Raw genomic sequence first — 15,611 nt, 5'->3', positions numbered from 1 at the left:
TCCTTAATTCTTTTTATTTCTGTACAGTTGATAGTAATCTCCTCTCCTTCATTCTTGAATTTAGTAATCTGGGTCTTCTTCCTTTTTGTCTTGGGTCAGTCTGCTAACAGTTCATCAGTTTTGTTAAAAGAATCAAATTTTTTTATCTGTTTCATTCATTCATTCATTCATTCATTCATTCATTCATTCGAGACACAGAGAGAGGCAGAGACATAGGCAGAGGGAGGAGAAGCAGGCTTCCATGCAGGAACCCAATGTGGGACCCGATCCTGGAGTTCCAGAGGCAAAGGCAGATGCTCAACTGCTGAGTCACCTAAGCGTCCCTGTGGTTCTGGTTTTTATGTTCTCTATTGCAATTATTTCTGTTACAATTTTTATTTTCTTCTGTTTGATGTAGGTTTATTCTTCATCTAATTTCTTTTTAAAAAAGATTTTATTCATTTGCTTGAGAGCGAATAAATAAGAGAGCAGGGGCAGGGGAAGGGCATAGGGAGAAGGACAAAGTGCATCTCAAGCAGACTCCATGCTGAACATGGTGCCCAACATGGGGCTCAACCTCCTGACCCTCAGATCATGACCTGAGCTGAAATAAAAAGTCAGATGCTTAACTGACTGAGCTATCCAGCTGCCCCTATCTAATGTTTTATTTATTTATTTTTAAAGATTTATTTATTTATTTATTTATTTGTTCATGATACACAGAGAGAGAGAGAGAGAGAGGCAGAGACACAGGCAGAGGGAGATGCAGGCTCCATGCCGGGAGCCCGATGCGGGACTCGATCCCGGGACTCCAGGATCCCGCCCTGGGCCAAAGGGAGGCGCCAAACCGCTGAGCCACCCAGGGATCCCCCTCTAATGTTTTAATATGAAAGGTTAGGCTATTGATTTGAGGCCTTTTTTTTTTAATGTCGATGTTTACAGCTAGAAATTCCCCCCACACACACCCACGCACACAAACACACTGAGCACTGCTTTCACGATAACATATAAGTTTTGGTATGTTGTGTTTTATCATTCATCTCAAGGTATTTAATCATTTTCCCTGTGATTTCTTCTTTGACCCATTGGTTAAAGTCTTCCTTTCTGATTTTCTATGAAGTTTTTCTATCTGTGATTGAAAGGATGGCATTGAAATATGTAGCTATTATCACCAAATTGCCCATTCTTCAATTTTTGCCATTGTGTTGCTGCTATTTTGGGGCTTGGTAGTTCAGTGCATAGATGTTTAAAATTTTACCTTTCTGCTGGACTTAATCCTTTCATGATTATAAAATGTCATTGTTTGACTCTTGTAACAGTGTTCATCTTAATGTATATTCTATCTGATAGCGATACAGCAACTCCAACTCCCTTATAGTTGCTATTTGTATCATATACTTTTATCCATCTTTTTACTTTCAACCAATTTCTAGTTTTGGTCCTAAATTTCCTTTACTACTTCTAATGTTGGGAACAGTTACACAAAAGTCTTCATGTCTAAGGAAAGAAACTTAGAAAACTCCTACATAGTGTGCCATGTGATAGAAATGAAAGAAGTCTGTACTTTTAGAGGAGTCTGGTTGAGCTGGAAAACCTAATACTCACAGTAGTAACAACCACACTTACATAAAATATTTTGTTGGTATTGTACTACTTTCTGTTTATAAGATGCTGCTGTCCTCTACTGGGAACATGACCTCAGTCCATCCTTGGGCAGCATGATTTGTGGTTATGGTGCCGGGTTGATAGTGGTGGAAACCAAGGCCCAAAGCTCCTGAGGGTCATGCTCAAGCTCTGGATCCCCCTGGATCCACGGTCCAGCAGGTCTAGGCTGAACACCTAGCTCCATGAATCTCCAGGTCGACTGTGGGACCATGTCTGCCGTACCACCAATCCTCTGAAGAAAAGTGTGCGGAACTCCTCTCCTTCCAACCTTCCGCATTTCTCTGTCATCCTCCAAGGGGTTGTCAGAGGCCTTAGAGGGGTCTCGAGGACTAAGACAAGGGTCCCATGTTCATGATGTGATACACCTGAGCCATGAAGTGGCTGCTGTGTTTTGTTACTAAATGTGTTCCTATGTTGTCCCTCTTCCCTATTTATCAAGATGGGACTATGGCATCACCACAGCCAAGAGGCCAGCAACAACCAGAACGCCAGCAAAGCCCGCAGGTCATATGGCTGCTCTGGGAAGGGCATTTATTTTCCAGTGTCATCTTTCAGTCCTTCCTGTTTCATCACCCAGAAGGCTGAAAAGTTGTAGATTCAAGGTTGAGCTTTCATAACGTATTTTTTTCTGCCTCCCTCCTATTAATTTTGGATTGCCTCGTCGTCAATCATCGTAAATGACTGAATTAGAACAATTTCAGTGCATTCTCTTATTCCTCCAGGTCAGGAGTTTGGTTTCTGTCTAGCCAGGTCCTCCACTCAGTGTTTTCTATGAAGCTGCAGTCCAGAGATCAGCTGGGGCTAGGGTCTCAGGGGAGGTTTGAAGTTGTGGTAGTTTTTTGTTGCTGCTGTAATGAATTGTCCCAAAGTTGGTTGTGTAAACAACACACGTGTATTACCTTATAGTCAGAGGTCAGAAATCTGGAATGGATCTCACTGAGCTAAAACTTACAGGGTGTCCGCACAGCTGCGTTCCTTCTGGAGGCTCTAGAGAAGGTCGGTTTCCTTGCTTTTCCCCCCCTCTTCAGGAGGCCTATGTTCTTTGGCTCATGGTCCTTCCCCTCCATCCTCAGAGCCAGCAGTGTACTGTAGCATTTTCATATCTTTCTCTTTGATTCTTTTTCTCTCAAGGACCCTCGTGATCACATTGAGCTCACCCAGATAGTCCAGGATAGTTTCCCCATCTCAATATTCTTAACTTAAAAACCACACATAAAAACCCTGTGTAGGGTAATGTATTCACAGGTTCTGAGAATTAGGACATTGCCATCTTTGCTGAGGGCAGCACTGCCTCTCCCACCTGTGCCCTCTGGCTCACAAATGTTCGTATCCCTCCCACATGCAAAAGACATTCAGTCTGTCCCAGCTTCTTCAAAAGTCTCAACCTGTTACATCATCACCTCAGATTCCAAAGTCTTAATTTTAATTGGCACAACTGTCCCAGATCTTGTCACCTGCATTATCTAAATCAGGTGTAGGTAAGGCTCTGGGTATATACACCATTCTGAGGCGCAGTCCTTCTCCATGTATACACCTGTGACACTCAGGAAACAAGTTATCTGTGGGGCACCTGGGTGGCTCAGGGGTTGATTGTCTGCCTTTGGCTCAGGGCATGATCCTGGGGTCCCGGGATCGAGTCCCACATCAGGCTTCCTGCATGGAGCCTGCTTCTCCCTCTGCCTATGTCTCTGCCTCTCTCTCTCTGTGTCGCTCATGAATAAATAAATAAAATCTTAAACCCAAGTTATTTGATCTCCAAAATACAGGCATGAGACAACAGTTATAGATATTCCATTTACAGAAGTGACAAAATGGGGACACCTTGGTGGCTCGGCCAATTGAGCCTCTTGTTCTTGGTTTCGGTTCAGGTCGTGATCTCTGGGTCGTGAGGTCGAGCCCCACGTCAGGCTCCACACTCAGTATAGAGTCTGCTTGGGACTCTCTCTCTTTCTCTCCCTCCCTTCTGCCCCTCCCTTCACTCTCTCTCTCCCATGTCTTGCTCTCTCATAAATGAATGAATGAACCAGTCAATCCATCAGTCTTTTTCAAAAGTGAGAAAACGTGAGGCAAAAGAATTTTGCTAGTTTGCAGCAATTTCAGAATGCAACCGGGCAAACTCCATTCGGTTCCAGGCTGGGGGATCATTTGCTGTAGGTCACAGGAGTACATTCCCGGCTTGCAGCTCTGTCCTCGGAGTCATCCTTCCCTGTCCACGAAAACCAGCACATGTTTGCTGCTGGCCTGCTTTCTGCCTGTAGAATCGGGGGAGGCTTCGTTCATTTTGTTCTCCTTCTGTCCCTTATACTTCTAAGCTGCCAGTGTTCCTGTCACTACAGAATTCTCAAGAGCCTTCTGAGTTTCCCCTTGGATGTCATGGCAATGGCTCCTTCAGAGTAAGAGGCTCCTCCTCCGATCTTTCCACTGGGATGGCTCAGGGGCTCCATGAGTCACAGGTACAGTCTTTTCAAAGAGCCTGTTGTGTGAGTGAAACTCCGACTTTCTGACCCTTCCAAGGCACTATCAAAGGGCTTTCCAGCCACACCATTGGCTTTCTCTCCAGAGCATGCTCTCTTGGCAGTGCATTTTATAGCGCTTTTTGCAGTGAGGTCAGGATAAGACTTTCCCAGATCATCAAGTGCTGCTTCCTGTGTGCTTCTGAGCTTTGCCTTCATTCTCGTCTTTCCTCTTGCGTCTTACTCTGGGCAGCAGGAAGAAATGAGGCCAAACCCTTAACACTTTTTTTTTTAATCTCCTCAGCTAACCTATCCTAGTTCATTATTATTTACAAGTTCTGCCTTCCACATAACTGCAGGAGGTATCACTCGGCCAAGTTCTCTGCCACATAACAAGGACCTTCTTTCCTGGAACGTCCAGTAGCATGCCTCTCACTTCCGTCCACGACCTCGCTGGCAAAGCTGTTACCATCCATATTTCTCTGAACCCACGTCGTGATGATTTCAGGAGTCTCGAGCATGCCATAGGTTTTCTCTGCCGCACCCTTGACTTCTCCCTGAACCCTTGTTAGCTGGCCCAAGTTGTTAACATCCGTATTCCTGCTAACAGTCTGTTCAAGGCAGTCCAGATTTTTACTCCCATGCTCCTCAAAATCCTTCCAGCCTTCCAAAGCCCCTTCCCCATGTCTGAGTATTGAGGACAGCAGTCTCTTAATCTGAGTACCAAAATCCACAGTTTCTTAGTGCTGCTGTCATGACAGCAGCGTGCTGGCTTCAGACAGCCCAGCACAGATTTATCACCTTGTGGGGCTGGAGGCCAGAAATGGGATTTGGGTTTCGCTGGGTGAAAATGAAAGTACTGGCTGGACTGTGTTCCTTTGGGAGGAAAGGAACCTTCTAGGGAGATGTCGGCTTCTGGAGGCCAGCCACCTGCATTCCTTGGCTAGTGGCCTCTTTCTCCGTCCTCAAAGCCAGCAAAGTAGACTCTTGAGATTTCTCCCTCACTCTTGCCCCTGCTTCCCTCATTGCATCTCCTCCCCTGACTCTCCTGCCTGTCTGTTCCCCTTGGAGTGACCTTGGGTCTGCTTAGATAATCCGGGATAATCTTTTCATCTCAAGGCCCTTAGCGTCATCACATCGGCACAGCCCCCTTTCTCCCATATGAGGTAACCTAGTCACAGGCTCGGTGTTGTTGGCAGACTTAATTTCTATGCAGCTATGGAACTTGTTGCCACCCCCTCAGGGTCTGCAAGTAAATGCAAGTCGACCCTCTTTTCAAGGGCCTAGCACCTGATATGACCCAGAATATTCTCCCTTTTGAGTAGTCCATTCCTCCTGATGGGCATCCCAATCATATCTGCAGAAACCCCTTCCCTCTGCCATATGTCATAACCTGATCTCAGAAAGGGCATGGTTCCAGCCCCACTCCAGGGGCTGGGGTCATGCAGGCTGTGTACCCCGGGGTCCACCCAGCTGTCTTAGGGTTCTGTCCACCGTCTCAGACATTAAGTAAAACGGGTATTCTCTTGCCACTGCTCCTGTAAGGGCAGGAGTCTCAGGCCTTCTCATACTGTTGGTGCTCCTGCCCTGGTTCATTTACACGCCATTGCTTCTGCACCTACTGTGCAGATCAAAACTGGAGAAAGGGCAAAGGACATCTGAGGAGGACTGTGAAAATAGGACCACCCCCAGGGACTCGTGGAACACTTTTGGAGAAGTCCTGTCCAAGAGCTGTTTATGTGGCATCAGCTTGTTCCCCCTGAAGTCACTGAGTGCTTCACTCTGAGCGGCTGGTGAGCGCGTATTTGCGGAGCTGGGGCAAGCACGACAGTCCCTGTAGGTGTCTTCTGTTGTAGGAAGCTCCGCCTTCAGAATTTGACTCCTGCAGGCAGTCCCATAAATTAGGCCCACCTTTCAGGAGGGCGATTTGATAAACTCTTTGAGCAGTTCTATTTCAGAGCATTCTCCCTCCAGGTATGCTTCTGCACCTGTGCAGCTATCTTGTGTTTTAGAGCAGCCCCGAATGAAACGCTGGAGCCCTGCAGTGGAATACGGTTCTAAGCATCTGTACTCTACAGCCGATATGAAAATGAGATAGATCTCTGGAACCGACATGAAAAAAAAAAAGTCAAGTCATGCAACCGAATTTATGTAGTATGAATCCGCTTCCATTGGATACGTGCATCCACGCGCGCACGCAGGTGCACAGGCGTGTGCGCATATCTGAAAAGATTCAGAATAGTCACTTCGGAGGATAGATTTGAGGCTGACTCTAGTATTTAAATTTCTTTCAATTCTACACCATTAGATTATTTTCATGTTGAGCATATATTACCTTTATAATAAACTTTAAAAAAATTAAAGCCATCTTTACACGAGGAAGAACTCTAGGTGGCAGAGCCAGGAAAAGCCTTTGTGATCATGTGCTCCCCTCGTTGTTCAGATGAGAAGGACTTGTCCAAGGTTCTGCTGCCGGCTAGCAGGGCGACGGGACTGGAGCCCCGGGTCCACACTTTTTCTCCAGGGCTTTTTCTCCCCAGTGTGCTGCCATTACAAGTGTTTGCACAGGGAAGGTAATGATGACCTCAAAGGGGAGTTTAGCATCAGGTGGGGCACCCTGCCCCCCCCAAAAAAAAAAGCCCTGGCAAAGGCCTCTACTGATTGGCAGGCCAACCTGCCCCAAAGAGCTATCACAGGACCTCAAAACCAAAACTTCAGGGTTTGGCTTATAGTGATGACTGGCCTGCTTGGCAGTTGGCCTAGCCCATGGAGGCTTAGATCTGATAATCTAGAAGGACGAAAATGGGACTCTGGTCTTTCAGAGGTAAAACACAGTGTAAGAACAGCAAAATAGTGATCCCAGGCCTTCTAGAAAAGTTGCATTTTATATCCTCATCTCAAAGAGACTGAGAACCGTGTTATTTGTCCTGTAAAGATGTCTTCTCTGTAAGATTGTCAGTGTGCCACAAGCCACTGGGACCAGGAAAGGCTCAGCTTTAGTTGTCTGGAAACTTTGTGTACACCACCTCATTCCTAGGTGTTCTGACTTACTGCCCTTCTTTTTTTTTTTTTTTTAAAGGTTTACATTTTAATTTTTTTTTAGTTTTTATTTATTTATGATAGTCACAGAGAGAGAGAGAGAGAGAGAGGTAGAGACATAGGCAGAGGGAGAAGCAGGCTCCATGCACCGGGAGCCCGATGTGGGATTCGATCCCGGGTCTCCAGGATTGTGCCCTGGGCCAAAGGCAGGCGCCAAACCGCTGCACCACCCAGGGATCCCACTTACTGCCCTTCTTCTGCATGCTTTGCTCCTTCGTAGTTAAGGTCAATAATAGACATTCCTGGGACCCTGAAGACCAGCCATTTATATGTCAGATCCTTTTTTTTTTTTTTTTGGTATCAAAATTGACCTTGATGCTCAAATAAATCTTTGTTATTTTAACTGACTAATTTTTTGAGGTAATTGCGAACTTGTGAAGGCATAAGAAATACTACAGAGAAATTGCATGTACCCTGTATCCACTTCCCCCAATGGGTAACACCCTGCAAAATACAGTCTAATGTCATCAGCCGGACATGGATATTGATATAAATCTCTAGTGATTGTATTCAGATTTTCCTGGTTAAACTTCTACTCACGCGTAGGTGTGTGTTTTCACTTCTGTGTGGTTTTGTCATCTGGGTAGGTTCGTGTATCCACCATGACAGTCCATATGTAGAATTTAGAAAATGTTGTGTGAATGGGATCCTATAATATGTAATGCTTGGAAACGGGTTTTCTTTTCCACTCAGTATGATTCTAGCCAAGTCATTGCAAGTATCAATAATTTGTTGCTTTGCCTTGCCAAATAATATTCCCTGATGTAGATACACCGCAGTTTATTTATGAAGATCATCTGGGTTGTTTCCGGTTTTGGGCTTTAAACATTTATATACAGGTTTTTGTATGAACATGAGTTTTCCATTCTCCGGGGTAAATGCCCAGGAGTGTAATTGCTTGGTCATGTGATCATTGTAGGTTTAGTTTTTAGAGAATGTTGCCAACACATTTCCCAGAGTGGTTGCACCATTTCACGTTCCCACCAGCAGTATATGAGTGATCCAGTTTCTCCACATCCTTGTCGGTACTCGGTATAGTCATTCTGATAGGTATGTGGCGATATCTCATTGTGATTTCAATTTGCATTTTCCTAATTGTATGTACTTATTGGCCATCTGTCTAAACTTTTCAGTGAGATGTCTCTTCATGTCTTTTGCCCATTTTCTAATTGGATTGTTTATTTTTTACTCTGAATTTTAAGAGCTCTCCATGTGTTCTGGACGCAGTCCTTAGTCGTATATGTGTTTCGTAAGGATTTTCTCCTGCTTTGTAAGCTTGTCTTTCATCTTCTTAACACGGTCTTTCACAAAAGGAAATGTAATTTTGATGAGGTCTGGTTTGTCTTTTTTTTTTTTCTTTTATGGATCACAGCTTTGCTAGCTAGTCTATGCACTTTTCATCAAGCCCTCAGTCCCGAGGATTTTCTTCTGTTTTCTGTAAGTTTTGTAGATTTACACTGGACATTTAAAACAAAGTCGTCTGTTTCAATCTCATTTTTTGGATAAGACATGAAGCTGAGGTTGAGGTTCATTATTTTTGCCTGTGGCTGGCCTATGGCTCCTCAGATGGACATCATTTGTTAAGATAGGCGAATGTTCATCATTTGAGGAAAAGACCATCCTTCCTCCATCTTGCCTTTGCACCTTTATGAAAATCTCTTGAGCTTATGTGGGCAGTTCTTTTTGGGTTCTTCATTTGGCTACATTGATCTGTGTGTCTGCCCCTTTGCTGATGTCTTGATTTACTTTATAGTCACAGTGGCCTTATTACTGGGTAGAGTGATTCTTCCCACTTTATTCCTTGCCAAGATTGTTTTACCTACTCTGGGGCTGTGCCTTTCCATACAAATATTCTAAGTTTGTCAGGGAACTGGCTGGGGTTTTGGTAGGACTTGTGTCGAACATACATATCAATTTGGGGAGAGTTGACATCTTTAACTCTGTCTTCCGATCCACGAACACAGTATGTGTCTCTATTTATATAGGTCTTCCTTGATTTTTCTCATTATCTTGTAACTTTCAGCATGCAGGTCCTGTACCTAGTTTTTAAGTGTACACTTAAATATATAATTGTCTTTGGCACAATTGTAAATGGTAATGTGTTTTTTCAGAATCCATATGTTTATTGCTAGTATATATGATTGGTTTTGATACTGTTAATCCTATATCCTGGGACCCTGCTGAAATTACTGGTTCTAGGAAACTCACTCACTGGTTCTAGGAATTTTTTTTATAGATTCCTTGGAATTTCTATGTAGATGATCATGGCCTCCGCAAATAGGGTTAAGTTTATTTCTTTCTTTGCACTCTGTATGTCTTTAATTTTTTGTCACAATGTTGGAACTTCTAGTACTACAATTATATCAGTGACCGTGCCCTGTTCCTGATCTTAGGGAGAAAGGATTCATTTTTTCACCATTAAGTCTGATGATAGCTATGGGTATTTTCTTGATGCTCTTTATGAAGTTGAAGTAGTGCTCCTCTATTCCTAATTTACTGATTTTTTTCCATAAGTGAATATTGGATTTTTCCATGTCCATATGATTATGGTTTTTCTTCCTTAGCTTGCTGATATGGTGGGTTATATAGTTATTCAGATGTTGATCCAGCCTCCCATAACTAGAATAAGTCCCATTCGTCCCTGGTATATAATTCTTTTTATGCATTCCATTCAGTTTGCTAATATTTTGTTGAGGATTTTATGTAATAGTTAGCAAGAGAAATTGATCTATAGTTATTTTTCATATGGTCTTTTTCTGTTACCAGGTTAATATTGGCCTCATAAAACAAGTTGGGAAATAGCCCTCCTATTTTCTGGAAGAGATTATGTAAAATTGGTATGAATTCTTTTTTAAATGTTTGGTAGAATTCACCAGTGAAACCATCAAAGCCTGGAGGTTTCTTTTTTTTTGGGGGGGGGGAGCTTTTACATTAAAAGTTGTTCATGGTTATAGGAATATTCAGATTGCATATTTCATCTAGATTGAATACCTTTTATTGTGGTAAACATTCATAGTAGAACATAACCATTTTAAAATCCTTGACATTAAGTATATTCCCAGTGTTGCACAACCATCATTGCTATTCATTTCCAGAATTTTCTCATCATCCCAAACCTCATATAAGTGGAATCCTACAATATTTGTCTCTTTGAATCTGGCTTCTTTCACTTAGCATAATATCTGCAAAGTTCATCCATGTCGTAGCATAAATCAGAATTTAATTCCTTTATATGGCTGCACGGTATTCCATTGTACATGTACCACATTTTGCTTATCTAGTGATGGACGTTTGGGTTGTTTCTACCTTTTGGCGATTGTGGAGAGTGCTGCTATGAACACTGGGATGCAAGTACCTGTTTGAGTCCCTGCTTTCAGTTCTTGGGAGTGTGTTGCCCTTGCCTCTGGAGAAGTGTCTAGCAAGAAGTGGCTTTGGCTGAGCTTGAAGAGGTCTGTGTTTTCCTCTAGATTTTTGATGGAGTCCTGTCTCACATTTCAATAATTTCAAATTTGTTGAGGTTGGCTTTCTGGTCCAGGACATAATCTCTGTTGGGGAATGTTCCCTGCCTGCTTAAACAAATACTTATTCTCCTGCGACTGAGCAGAGCATCCCATTATGCTGGTTATGTCTTGTTTGGTTAATTGTGTCATTCATTTCTTTTCTGTTGTTGCCGATTTTCATTCTAGTAGTTCTCTCAGTTGCTGACGGCAGAGCGTTGAAGTCCCATCTATCGCTGTGGATTTGTTGCTCTCTCCTTTTAGCTCTACCAGTTTTCTCTCTGTGGGTTTTGACACTGTTGTCTGGTTAGGATGGTTCTGTGTTCTTTCTGGGTTGATCCTTTATCATGATGTAACGTCTCCCTTTAGACATAACTAGAAATGTCAGGTCATGTCTTACTGTGTTCTTTATATTCTTTCCAGAAGATTCAGACTTACATTTCTTTGATCCACAAACAACCCCAAGGCCTTATCCAGAAAAGACAGGTGATGTGTTGTAAATTACCTGGGCCATTTGAGGATTACATTATTGATCTGTAAAACTCACTGAGGTTTTGTTCCTGCAAATACTGCTGTTTCTTTTCTGAATGCTTGCTGTTTACATCGCTGTATAGCAATGCTTGCTGTACAGCATTGTCTTTGCCTTTCTTCTCCCTTATATTCCCTTTCCCTCTGCTACCTCCAGCTATAATTTATGGCACATTCTTGAAGCTCAAGAAAAGAAACTATTGGAAAACTGATGCATGCCATGTAATTGTTTTGAAAGAAGTCCCATATTTTTAGAGGAGTCTGGTTGAGCTAGAAAACCTAATACAGTAGTAACAACCACACTTACATAAAATATTTTCTTGATATTATACTACTTTCTGTTTATAAGATGCTGCTGTCCTCTACTGGGAACGTGAACTCAGTCCATCCCTGGGCAGCATGGTTCGTGGTTATGGTGCCGGGTTGATAGTGGTGGAAACCAAGGCCCAAAGCTCCTGAGGGTCATGCTCAAGCTCTGGATCCCCCTGGATCCACGGTCCAGCAGGTCTAGGCTGAACACCCAGTTCCATGAATCTCCAGGTCAACTGTGGGACCATGTCTGCCATACCACCAATCCTCTGAAGAAAAGTGTGCGGAACTCATCTCCTTCCAACCTTCTGCATTTCTCTGTCATCCTCCAAGGGGTTGTCAGAGGCCTTAGAGGGGTCTCGAGGACTAAGACAAGGGTCCCATGTTCATGCTGTGATGCACCTGAGCCATGAAGTGGCTGCTGTGTTTTGTTACTAAATGTGTTCCTATGTTGTCCCCCTTCCCTACTTTAGCAAGATGGGACCATGGCACCACCACAACCAAGAGGCCAGCAACAACCAGAGCACCCGCAAAGCCTGCAGGTAATGCTGCCACCTAAGGAGGGCTATAGAGAAAGATAGGGGGAGCTCTCTTTGGGGCAGATGTCCACAGAGCTACCTGGACCTTAGCAAATTCATTTTGTCTTGTATGTTTTGGGGCCCACTGCAGATGACGATTTCGACTTGGCTGATGCCTTGGATGACCGAAATGATCGAGACGATGGTCGCAGGAAACCGAGCCCAGGAGGAGGAGGTCAGTGAGAGCTGATTGAGGGCACCGGCCAGCGCTGTGGCTCCCTGGCCACACTGTGGCTCGTTGACTACAACAGCCCGAAGAGCCCCCCAGGCCCGGCAGAGCCAGGAGCATGTCAAGGCATAGGAGAACCCTCTGTAGTAGTTCACAAACATTTTGGGTCTCCGGCCTCCCCAAATCACTGGGGATTTCAAAGGCTTTTGTTTCCGTGGATCATATCTACCAGTATCATCTTTGAACTGAAAACTTAAAAAAAAAAAGTGCTTATTCATTTAAAATGAACAAAAACCCATACATGTTAACAGAAGTAGTGTGTTTTTGGGAGAAAAATAACTGTCTGGCAATATGAGAACAAAATGTAGTGAGAAAAGTGGCATCGTTGTATCTCTTCTGCACATTTCTATAACATCTAAGCAGAAGAGCTCGACTCACTCCATTTCTGGATTCGGTTGTAATGTGGTGTTATGGCTGAAGAGTATGAAGGAAATCAGGCGATATATATGCAGTTGAAAAAGGGAGGAATATTTTAATGGACTTTTTAGATCATTGTAGATATTCTTCTTTATTAAGACCCCCAAACAGGACCAGTGGCGGCGGTGTCCTGCTGTCTCAGTGCAGTGTGGACTGTGAAGCCGTATCAGTGAACTTTTCATACTTGATTCCATTTAATCCTCAGGATGCTCTTGGACTTGCAATGCAGCTTTTACCCTTTCACAAATTTATATATTCTGTGCATTGGTCATTTGGAAATATTGGTGTCCTGAGGTCTTTTGAACTTCCAAATCATGCCACGTTTTATTACACAGCACCCCAAATTCACGTCTGTTAATGTCACGCCCCCATCTCCTAAGATAAAGTCCTCAAGCATTGGAAGGCTGCCAAGCTCACAGTGGTGGATGTAGATTCTTTCAAAATTCCAAGTTTTGTTTGAAATCTTACCATTGTCAACAGATCTGGCCAATGGTTTCCTTCGAAGTGACGGCCTCATTTCATTCATTTTCAAGAAAATGCCTGCCAAATATTCAAGCCGCCCTAACGCTAGCTTGACCATCCATCATTCTTTCTAGGAAAAGTAGTCTTCCGTGGCGCAAAGCAGCTGATGCAGCCCAGAACTGAAGCAGGCACTCAAGGGCGCTCTAGCATAGGGCAGTTGACTCAGAAACGCTTTCCGCCTACTTGGCATGTGCCCACACGGAACGGGAAAGTCGAGTCCTCTGTGCTTAAGCCAGAATCCGATGTTTTCCTTTCCCTGTATCACTTTCCTGTTGCCGCCTAACAAATGATCCCAAGCTCGGCGAGTTACGACAGTGCCCATTCATTAACTCACAGGTTCCTTTGCTGAGCGAGGAGGTCAGGAACAGCTAAGCCAAGTTGTCTGTTCTTGGGGATGTCAGCCAGCCTTGGTCTCTGAGCTTGCGTTCTCTTCCAAGTCCGTGGGCTGGCTGGCGGGGTCCCTTTCCTTCCAGTCACAGAGCTGATGGCCACTTGCTTTTTCAAGGCCAGTAAGAGAGAGACAGGGCTGGGGGAGAGCCGGAGGAGGAAGACTAACCTGCTTCTCGAATCTGAGCTCAGGGAGACCTCAGCCTGCTTGCCTGCTTGAGTCAGGCCTACCCAGGATAATCTCCTTTTTGATTCAGGCAAAGGCAGACTGACTTGGGATCCAAATTACATCCGCAGAATCTCTTCACCTTGGCACTTAATATAACTGAACCGCAGCAGGGGTGGCCACCTTGTTCGAGGTCCCAGTCACGCGCTGCGTGATGGAATCTTCTACAAGGTGCTCTAGTGGGAGGGAGTTCTAGGGCCCTGTTAGAATTTTGCCTTCTGTAGTCATCAGGAGGCGCCTCGCTGGCAGGCAGTTTCTGGGGACGTTGGGCCACATTAACACAAGATTATGGCCTGAAAAGTGCATTTTGGTATTGACATGTATATTTGTTTTCTCCAGGTTTCTCAGACAAGGATCTTGAAGACATATTAGGTGGTGGTGAATACAAACCTGACAAAGGTAAAATTAGGAGCATTGATTTGTGTAAACACCTTAATCTCATTACAAACGTGATTACATGGCAACCAGATTGATTGAGCCGTTCTTACTCAGCCTCTGGGGTGCAAGAGGTTGTTTCCAGACATCCTGCTTACAGCTTGGAAGGCTCACTTGGAATCCTGTGGGCTGTGCAGCTCAAAGTGGGGATTTAGAAGCCAATTTGGAAAAGCCACACGTTCCTCCCAGTGCTCCGAAGGCCAGGTGCTGCTTGATTGAGGTCTCCATCCCGAGCCAGAGCCAAGTGCCTGGGCAGCACGCGTGACTGCGAACAACTCCTGCCCCCTCGACTTGGGCAGAGCAAAGATCGTCATGACAAGCATTTTCTTAGGAGACCCATAGTGAGCCCGATATCTTTCAAAATATCTTTTTAGTTTAAAATCGTTTAAAACTCAGGGCACCTGGCTGGCTCAGTCTGTAGAGCGTGTGACTCTTGACCTCAGAGTTGTGAGTTTGAGCCCCACCTTGGGAGTAGAGATTACTTAAAAATCTTTTTAAAAAAATTAGTCTAAAACTCATAAGAAGTTATAAAAATCGTTCAGGAGAATTTGTGTGTACTCTTCACCCAGTGTCCCCTGAAGGTTCTCGCTGACCTTACGGAAGTGTCGTTTGGTGTCAAAGCCAGGAAGCTGCCATTGGTCCAAACTGTTATGAAGTCACATACAGCCCTGATTCAGATTGCGTCAGCTTTTGCATGTTGTCGTGTGTGTGCATGCATGCACACGTGGGTCTGTGAAATTGTGTCACGTGTAGATCTCAGCAACCGTGATCACTCAGGATGCAGAACACTGAACTCTTCAATCACCACAAGGAAACCCCCTCCTGCTAGCCTTTCTTAGTCATGGCCTCCCCCACCCAAACCACCAAGGACTTAAAGCTTTTATTCTTATACTCATCCAGATCCAACCTACCCTCGAGAGAAGCAGCCAGCTTTGATGTGGCAAAAGAAGTTTTGATTGGACTTTGTGATCGTTACATGTGGTGGTTGCCTGTTTTGATGGTATGTTGTGGTTGTAACTTGTAGTTATGACTCTAGGTTGTTATGGTTGCGACTGTCGTGATGGCAGCCTGTTGTGGTGGCAGGTTGTGGTGGTGACTTGCTGTGGTCACGCGTGAACGAGTTAGGTAGGAGTGTGTCTGCTTGTAACCTTGCCACCCTCCCCGTCGTCCTGGCTGTGGCGTTAGCATCTGCTGCCTTCTTGCACAGCCCATGTGCCTTTCCTGAGGAACAGTGTTCCCATCCGATTAAAGGAGCCCGCAGTCACATCTGTCCTTCAAGACACCTTT

At 44.4% G+C, this 15,611-nt stretch overlaps 1 protein-coding gene across 2 annotated transcripts in view; it reads left to right on the top strand.

The window, feature by feature from the left end:
* CD99L2 (CD99 molecule like 2) overlaps positions 1–15,611 on the top strand; it is a 94,656-nt gene that overhangs the window by 63,126 nt on the left and 15,919 nt on the right. For both annotated transcript variants that reach the window (XM_025460759.3, XM_025460758.3), the window contains exons 3-5: positions 12,004–12,072; positions 12,200–12,283; positions 14,229–14,288. In XM_025460759.3, the coding sequence (XP_025316544.1) occupies positions 12,004–12,072; positions 12,200–12,283; positions 14,229–14,288 (213 nt within the window). The remainder of the gene's footprint in view (positions 1–12,003; positions 12,073–12,199; positions 12,284–14,228; positions 14,289–15,611) is intronic.

The sequence above is a fragment of the Canis lupus genome, chromosome X, assembly GCF_003254725.2.
Source record: "Canis lupus dingo isolate Sandy chromosome X, ASM325472v2, whole genome shotgun sequence".
Lineage (NCBI taxonomy): Eukaryota > Metazoa > Chordata > Mammalia > Carnivora > Canidae > Canis > Canis lupus.
The sequence above is the reverse complement of the archived record's forward strand: the minus strand, read 5'-3'. Positions and strand labels throughout refer to the sequence as shown.